The sequence below is a fragment of the Lactuca saligna genome, chromosome 3 (assembly GCF_052625555.1).
Source record: "Lactuca saligna cultivar CGN05327 chromosome 3, ASM5262555v1, whole genome shotgun sequence".
NCBI lineage: Eukaryota > Viridiplantae > Streptophyta > Magnoliopsida > Asterales > Asteraceae > Lactuca > Lactuca saligna.
In genome coordinates this window covers 28,391,442-28,401,231 of record NC_136419.1, presented here as the reverse complement: position 1 = coordinate 28,401,231, position 9,790 = coordinate 28,391,442, and the positions used below count along the sequence as shown (strand labels likewise).

The following is a 9,790-nucleotide window of genomic DNA, read 5'->3' as shown; positions in this document are numbered from 1 at the left end:
ATTCAAATCATATTTTATGCTAGTATATATATATATATATATATATATATATATATATATATATATATATATATATATATATATATATATATATATATATATATATATATATATATATATATATATATAAAAGGGAATATCTCAAATATATCACATTAAAGTGTGTTACAAAAAAGTAAAAACTATTTGAAAATAAGTATTCATACACAGATTTTCATACACAATAACTTATCCATTATATAGTTGCAAGGTTCTAAATGGCGTGATGCGTGGCATGACGGCAAGGTCAAGACTCAAGCTTAACGACCTATGACGAGCCATGGCGTTTTTCAAAACGTGATGTAAGGCGGCGATTTTGTATTAATCTAAAATTATATTACCACATAAATATAAATTTATATTAAATATAACTACTTTTTAGAAGTGTTAGATCAATAACTAGTATCAAAAATTTAACAAAAAACCAGTGTTGCAAAAATCGATCTAGACAGCCGATTAATCGGCGCCTAGGCGCTTGGCGGCCTCTAACCACCTACAAATAGGTGTTAGAGGGTTAATTAATCGGCCTTGGTCAACATCGGTCAAAGACGGTCCAAATCGGACAAATTCGATTCATCTTAAACCCAAAATCGGACCAAAATGGCTCAAACTAGCCAGCTCAAAGGAGCTACTTGCCTAAAATATATTTGGCTTGGGTTATCTTAAGTGGATAGATACATGCGCCTTTTTATAGAAGATGTTTTCCCTCAGAGAATGCTCCCGCTGGCGATGTGGGATGCTGAAACTTATTTTTCTTCCCTGCGTTTCCTTCATCATTCTTTTCGCTATGTTGTTGGTCGTTATTTTCCTTCTGCCCTTGCCCCATCCCCGTCAACCTATGTTGCCTTCAAAACACTAGCTTGTCTAAACCCATCAATTGTACTTGATCAATTCCAATACTTGTACACCATAATCGATTAATTCCAAGAGTTGTGCTCCTCTTTGACCTCCGGCCCCTGCTCCATCTCCATCACCATTGAACCTCCAAGACTTATGCTCTATCACCATTGAACCTCCAAGATCCATGTGGTTGCAGTTTGTAATAGGTAGGGGCAGAAGTGGTGGTGATGTTGGTTGGAATGAAAACGAAGAAGCAGCATCTCCTTCACAGACCATCGTTACACGTCACCTTCTGTAGCACCTGGTTCCTGGTACGTAAATCTTATTTGAGTACTTTCCATTTTTAGCCTTGGACTCGGCGAGTCATAGGTCCGACTCGCCGAGTAGAGATGGGACCCGGGACACGTTTAAGTTGGCGACTCGGCGAGTCCATATCCTGGACTCGGCGAGTACGCGCTGTCTAATGAAACCCTAATTTCCAAGGGTTTGCACCCTATTTAAACAACCATTTGCGCCCCAACTCCGCCCCATTCACCCTCAGAAGCTCTCCATACGTCCTAGCCTTTGTTCTTGTGAGTTTGAAGCTTATTAGTGTGTTTCCTTGAAGATTTTGTGAAGGAAGAGGAGTAGATCAAGAGGAAGGGAAGGAAGCCAAGCATCCTAGTGTTCTTTCAGTGATTTCTTTGAGGTATAACCCGTTTTCCCTCTGTTTTTATGCTTATTGCTCCATTAGGTCTTTCTTGAGCCTTTCCCCAAGCTTGTATGTGCAATATAAGGCGTACTAAGTTGATTGGCCTTTAGATCTAGGCAAGATTGAGCTCTAGGAGCTTAGATCCGTTACCTTTATGGAGCCTTGTTGCTTGTTCACCCTAAATCTACCCCTTTTGAGGCATTTTGAGCCCTAAATCCCTCATTGGTGAATATCTACACGTAAAGTTGGAAACTTTACGTGTGATTTATGCTCTAGGAACCCAGATCTGTGAATGGTATAGACTGGAATCAAGCAAAATCGCGTATATAGTGATTGCATGGCGACGACTCGGCGAGTCGTTCATCTAACTCGGCGAGTCTGCTCGCGAGTCTCCGAGTTGTTCCCTTTTCGTTATGTCGAGTTTGAGTAGTGAGTCACGGGGTGTGACTCGGTGAGTTGGAAGCCGAACTCACCCATGGAGGAACTCGGCGAGTCAATGCCCTGACTCGGCAAGTTTAAGGCAATCTTCTTAGATCAAGAACAGGCTCGACGAGTTGTTCATACAACTCGTCGAGTCTCAGCATGGTGTTCATCGGATGAAGATGAACTCGCCGAGTTGTTCATACAACTCGGCGAGTAGGATGAAGGACTTGAACAATCAGTTTGGAAGGAGAACTCGTCGAGTCAACGCCTAACTCAACGAGTAGAAACGGGACCCAAGTCAGTCGATTGGAACGGACTCAGCGAGTTGGCAAGCCAACTCGGCGAGTCGGGTCAACTAAAAGTTGACTCTGACTTTGACTTAGGGCGTAAGCAGGGGTAAAATGGTCATTTACCCATAGGTCAGTTAGCAGTGTTTGATTGAGTATGTTGTGGGAATTGCAGCCGGAGGATTTCCGGAGCAGTAGCAGCAGCAGTAGACAGTCAGTTCCCGATCAGATCAGCAGCTACTTCGAGGTGGGTTACCTTCCAGTAGCGGTGGGTCTACGGCCATAATGTCGGCCCACCAGTAGGAGTTGTATGTTAGATGATTGTCTTTGTGATATCATCTAGGTTTGCTACTACCTGATATGCTATATGCTAGCTTGATGTGTTATAGTAGTAGAGTTCGGTTGTTAGGACCGAAGGGTGGTCAGACACCCCAGATACGTCTGACAGTATGTGATGATATGTTTGCATGCTGGCTTGTTATGTTTTATGCGATAGAGGTAGTAGGAGGGGACCAGTCTCCGAGGTTCGGTTGTTAGGACCGAAGGGTAGTCAGCACCCCAGAATGGCTCGACATGGGTAGGTCAGCGCCCCATAATGGCTTGACATGGGTAGGACGACACCCCAGAATGGTCGTACCGGGTAGGACGACACCCCAGAATAGCCTGTCAGTATGTGTGTTATGTGTCTGTATGGTATGTGGTACGATGGGGGAACTCACTAAGCTTTGTGCTTACAGTTTACAGTTTTGGTTTCAGGTACCTCTTCATCAAAGGGGAAGGAGTTGGCGCGGTAGCGGCACATCATGCACACACTCTGGTTTCCACATTTACTAGATTTCTCTGGAAATTTTACTCTGATATTTCGATTGGTTGTATGATTTGGCTTTTAGACATTATTTACGTTGTGATGTGGTTTGATCAAACAATGTTTTTAATTATTAACGTTTACTAAAGAAATGTTTTAAAAACGAAATTTTTGGACATGAAAATTGGGTCGTTACACCTTCTTTTCTAGTTGCGCCACCGTCGCACGTTGCACTCTCCTTTGCAGGCCACCATCAAACTTGTCGACAACAGAATCTGGTAATCGTTGTTTATCTGAAATCGATTTTCAATAAATTCACAGGAGTTGAAATTTGTATGAATTTCTTGACTTTTTTCTTGTTAATGTTGAAATGTGTAAGAAGTTGGAGAATTGGAATTAGGAGAAATTGGAATCTATCGATGTCAATTCCAAACCAGTTGAATCTATTGAAGTTGGAGAATTGGAATTAGCAACACAGTTGTTGAATCGAAACAATGTTAGAAGCGCTGATGCATACCATGTGCTCGATCAAATGCTTGTGTGAAAGAACAATGGAATTGCTTGCTTCACAACTTCATTGATTTTAGGTTGTTTGTTGTATTCTTGATGTAGGTTTACTAAGTTCACATGTTTAACAAAAAACTAGATTAGTTAGTTTAATTGTGTGATAATTTTTTTAATTCTTAGGATTAATGTTATATTTATTAACTTGTGTATTGTTTATTAATAGTCTTAGTATTAATGTTATATTTATTAACTTTTTAATATTTTTTTAATTATTAATGGTACCCGATTAATCCCCGCCTAGCCGATTAATCCCTTGACCCCAGTCCACCGATTAGCCTACGTCGAGCGATTTCTGCAACCTTGCAAAAACCACAATACTTGTATCTCCTATTAGAAAAGACATAACAAAGAGCAAAAAACTGTGTCTCAAACGAAAAAACATGCGCCATAACACGCCATAACGCGCCATGGCGCACCATATCACTCCTTGCCACGCACCACGCCTAACAGCAACGTTATGAGACTTTTCGTAACGGCGGAGCCACGCCTCACGCCATGGCGCGCCATACGTGCCTTTTAGAACATTGTATAGTTGTACAATATAATATTTTAAAACACCAATTGTTATGTACGGAGAAAAAATGTTGTGTACGGATCAACTCCCATTCTTATTATTTCCATTTTTTTAATGATTTTTTTCATTTTATAAATTTCGAATATTTAAATGTAATAATAAATACATATCAATTTCAGTAATGAATTTCCTTCTAATTTCAAAATTATTAAATTAAACCCTCATTACTATTTTTTATTTATTTATCTAAATTATTTGTTTAAATTAAAAAAAAACACTTTAATTTTAATAATCTAACATTTTTTCTTACTTTTTTTTATAAATTCAAATTTCAAATGTTTATAATTTCATATTTAATTTTTTTTTTAAATAAACTCGGCTCTCACATTTAGTATTGTATAAATAACTATTTAATTAATGTCATGTCTTGTTTTTTTTTTTTTTTTTGAAACAGTGAATCTAACACTCTTAAACTAGTACTTAAATCCACATATATTTACGATAAAACTTGAACCATCAACCTTAAAGAGGAAGGACAACACTGAAAAAACTTGAACCATCAACCTTAAAGAGGAAGGACAACACTGAAGCTAAAAACTCTTTCATTATCTTTCTTCATTTTAAATAAAAATATATAAGAATTAAACATATTGTTTTTAAGTGGAGGGATAAAAACACAAATAAAATATCACCTCTTTCTATGAAAGCATTAATGGTTAATGGTTACTTCATTACTCATATACCATCAAATATACTTTACAATGGAATCTTTTATATAACTATTATGAAAATTATATATTCATATTTTCATGAAACAAAACCCAAATTTTGTAAAATAGATCGCCGTCTAATTCGATTAGAGGAACATATAATTATTTGAATAACTAGTCGTTTAATACAAGATAAATGAACTTAAATTTCGACGGTAACATATAATTATTTCAATAACTAGTTATTTACACCCCGTTTTCGAGTTCAACTTAACAAGAGAAAACAAAGGAAATGAGTGTAAATTAGAAGCAAATAAAAGAAATTGGTGTTCCCGAGTTTAATTAATTTTCAAAACAACATCATGAAATTATCTTTTTACTGGCAACAACTTGCAGAAAAGAAAAAAAAGTTATAATTGTGAAATAAAAAAGAATACCGGAGAATAATTTTACAACTTATGGAATTGCTAGTCATTTTATAAGGTCAAAAACAATTGATCTTTAGAGCCCTTGTGGCCATGGAGGTTCGCCTACAGTGACTTCAGGGCATCAGACAAAGCTTTATGTTTGCAGCGGGGGATTAGTAGGTGCGCGAAAGCTGCCCGAAAACCCTCGTTAGGGAAGTTTCCTTTCCAAAAAAAAGTTGATCTTGAATATTTTTGTAATTATGCCAAAAGAAAACCTGGCCTTACTTTAAAGTTGTGTAAAAGTTAGCTTCTTAGCTTCTGATTTACAAACTAATTAACAAGTAGTTTATTAAAAAAGTAAGTTGATTTATATATATATATATATATATATATATATATATATATATATATATATATATATATATATATATATATATTTATGTTTTAAAATATTGTATTGTATAATTATATAAAACCTAAATTGTTGTGTGTGAAGAAAAAAATATTATGTACTTATCACTTTCTATTATAAAAAATACCTTATAAACTATTTGTAAGCTATTTTATAGGTTTTACTAACCACTAAAAAAACTAGTTTATGCATATCAAACACAGCTTAAAAGTTATATCGATGGGCAGTAAAATATATCTAAAAACCAAATTTTTATATTTCATTACAAAACAACCATCAAATTTGCAAATCACATGTTGTGATGATACATTTACGAAGATTTAACTTGCTATGGTCTCATGAGCATCATTTATTTTGCACGAACTTACTTTTTGTTCAATCTGTATCATAAATTAGTCCGCTATGCTTTAACGAAAGCATGATCAACATTTATTATTTAAGTATTTACATTCAACATGGAACCAATTTTCCAATGTTTTAAAAACCGGTTTTTTAGTTGAACTGGTATGGTGATCGGTTCCCGGTTCAACCGGTTTAATCGGTTCGATCGCCGGTTACGTTTTTTCCTATTTTCCTACATATACATACATATAGAAATTATGAATTTGATATTTACAAGTTCAAACATTAAAAATACACATAAAAATAAATTGTAGATGAATCCAAATATATTAAAATAACACATAACCATAAGTTTTAGTGTTTACATCAATCCATATACGTCAAACAGAAAATAAAGTACAATACCAAAACGAAATATAGTTTTTGATGAATACAAACACATCAAAAGAATTTATAACATTTACCATATGTTTTTATTTAGAGTAAACTAAATAGATTTGAAAAAAATCACTAAACTTTATTATGTAAATGGTTCTTTTTCATGTGTTTTTATTCGGTTTAACCGGTTTTTTCTAAAAGCTGGCCGGTTCAGAAATCAATATAAAACCGGTGATAGTTGAACCGTTCCCTCTCCCGATTCCCGGTCCAACCGATTCGACCGGCTGGTTCAAACCGGTTTTTAAAACATTGCAATTTTCTGATACATACGGTTCATAACAGATAGTATGTTATTAGAAACAACCAATATATCGTCTAGTATATTCATGTAAAACTTTCATCTATATAGAGACTTGCGAAGATAGTTTTCATTCCTGAGTTCGTTCTTTTTTCAACATTATACATTATCAAATTCTAAACTTGTTTGTGTTGTATTGTTTTTTATTTAAAGATCTTGATTCTTGAAAAAACAAACAACTTCTAAAAAAAAACAAAAATCCTTAACAATTGAAAGATTTTAATTGTTTCTTCTTGATGCATAAAAAATCCCCAAAGGCATTCGATGGCCATTGAACAAAAGAATTTGACATGGGAAGCTCGCTAAAAAACTAAAACCGTCTTCAGACTTCAGAGACGATGTTAATAGAACAATCAATAAGGATGTATTTTCCTTCCTAGTTATCAACAAACAAAAGAAACCCTAAAATATCTTCCAAACTCGCAAACTCCAAAAATGGCTCAAGAGACTTGGTGTCAGGCTCAAAGAATATGACACAAACAAACCACTATTCTAGCTAAAAATGAACCTCTTTAATTACTTTGCCATGATTATTCATTATGATCACACAAATCTAGTTACCTCCCTACAACTTCTCAACCTCACTACCATACCAAACCCAACCCTAAACACACCAATTTCCCAACAAACACCACCAAAAAAATGTTCACCAACTTTGTCCTTTTCACGCTACTAGCCTTACCTCCAACAACCACCATACCCCTAACCCCACCGCAAAATACCTCCGGCATCAGCGGCAAATGGACTCTCCTACACGACAACCTCGGCATATCCCCCATGCACATGCAACTCCTACACAACGACAAAATTGTCATGTTTGATAGAACCGACTTCGGTCCTTCAAACATAACTCTCCCATTCAACCGATGTCGATACGATCCGTTCGATCCCATGCTCCAAAAGGACTGCACGGCTCACTCAATCCTATACGATATACAGACCAACACGTTCCGACCTTTATCTATTCAAACCGATACATGGTGCTCGTCTGGTGCAGTTCTAGCAGATGGGACCTTGGTTCAGACCGGAGGGTACAATGATGGGGACCACACGGTTCGAACCATGGTCCCATGTGATGACGAGGCATGTGATTGGGTCGAGTACCATGGGTACCTCACTGAACGAAGGTGGTACTCGACCGATCAAATATTACCTGATGGACGGGTTATCATAATAGGCGGACGACAACAAAATAATTACGAGTTTTACCCTTCGACTTTGCCGGATTACTTTATTCCCCCCCTCAATGTATCTTCTTTTTGGTTGGATTTCTTTAAAACCGATGAGGTTATAAGCGAAAATAATTTGTACCCGTTTGTCCATTTATTACCCGATGGAAACCTATTCATTTTTGCAAACATACGGTCTGTGGTGTTTGACTATAACCAAAACCGTGTAGTCAAACACCTTCCGCCAATTCCCGGGGACGACCCGCGAAACTACCCGAGCTCCGGGTCGTCTATTTTGCTTCCGTTAGATGAAAACACGCAAATCGAGCCCGAGGTCATGGTATGCGGTGGGGCCCCACGTGACGCGTTCTTGAACATAAAACGGGCCCGCGAATTCATCCGAGCAGTTCCGACTTGCGGACGGATAAAAGTCACGAATGAGAATCCCGCTTGGGAGATCGAAACGATGCCGATTGCGAGAACCATGGGTGATATGGTCATTTTGCCTAACGGAGAAGTGATTATCATAAATGGAGCCGGGTCGGGGACAGCCGGATGGGGCAACGCACGTGATCCGGTGACCCGGCCCGTTATTTACCACCCGAACGGGCCTCCGAATAGGAGATTTTCTGTGATGCAATCGGCATCGAGACCAAGACTTTATAACTCCGTTGCTATTTTGGTGACGGACGGGCGGGTTTTAGTAGCGGGTAGCAACCCGAATCCGTTTTATAACTTTACAAATGTTGAGTTTCCTTCTGAGTTAAGTTTGGAAGCGTTTTTACCACCTTATTTAGCGAAAGAATATGATCCACTGAGGCCAGAAATTGTGAGCATTGATGTTGAGGTTATGGAGTATAGGAAGCCATTGATATTGATGTTTACAGTATTGAAGTTTTTGAAGCTATCGAGAGTTACAGTGAGGATTATAGCACCATCATTCACGACACATTCATTGGGAATGAATCAGAGAATGGTGGTGTTGAAGGAAGATAAGAATGTGTCGATGGTAGGAGAGTCTTTTATGAAGACTTATAGTATTGGGGTGTTTGGGCCATCAACGGCTGAGATTGCACCACCAGGGTATTATCTCTTGTATTTGGTTCATGCAGGCATACCTAGTCTTGGCGTGTGGGTAAAGGTTCAGTAGCATGTGAAATTATTACTTATTAAGATAAGATTTAAATAAAATGAATTTGATTTATGAAGGGTGTTTTGGTCATTTTGTTCAAATGATACCCATTATGGTGGTCTCTAAAAGGCCAATGTAGTAATTTTGTTGAAAACTCAATAGAATAAAAAGAAAGCGCACAAAGATATAACAACCTGTTAGTATGCTGCAAATGCACAATATAAGTGCCAACTTTAGCAGTAAGAAAAGCCAGAGCTGTTATTCCCTTTGCTGTACATATAGATAGATTTCTTCTGAAATTCGTCAAACTGGAAGGTCTCTAGCAGTTAGCACATTGTTGCATTTATTTGGTTTCTTAATTATCACATAAAAAATTATACTGAAGATTTATTTAAGGAGATGAAACTCATCAGTGACATCAGATGTCATATGTGTAGATAGTATATGCATGTTACATCCTATAAACAGTATACTTTGATTTCACATATTTTCAGATGTAAAAACAGTATGAATTGTTTAAGTATGAAAAAACATAGAAAACTACGAATTACAGATTTTGAAAAATATTTATACACGATCTAAGAAATTATCCATGTTTATTGTTATTCGAAACCTGTAGATCTAACAAGAAAATTAGTGATGTGGGAAAATGGCTACTAATGTGGAGCACGACGGGAAGCTCGACGCCCACCAACACGACTCCCTTAGGCCTTAGG

The 9,790-nt window shown here is 37.0% G+C and overlaps 1 protein-coding gene across 1 annotated transcript; it reads left to right on the top strand.

Annotated features, from left to right (window-relative positions):
* Positions 1 to 7,321: 7,321 nt before the first annotated feature.
* Positions 7,322 to 9,248, top strand: LOC145033500 (glyoxal oxidase-related protein). The gene has a single exon (XM_078982096.1). It carries the CDS (start codon positions 7,416 to 7,418, stop codon positions 9,090 to 9,092), a length of 1,677 nt encoding a protein of 558 aa, XP_078838222.1. The 5' UTR covers positions 7,322 to 7,415; the 3' UTR covers positions 9,093 to 9,248.
* The last annotated feature ends 542 nt before the right edge of the window (positions 9,249 to 9,790 follow it).

What these genes read in the sequence shown, in the direction of transcription:
- LOC145033500 (XM_078982096.1), top strand. Translation starts at nt 7,416, where the DNA reads ATGTTCACCAACTTTGTCCTTTTCACGCTACTAGCCTTACCTCCAACA.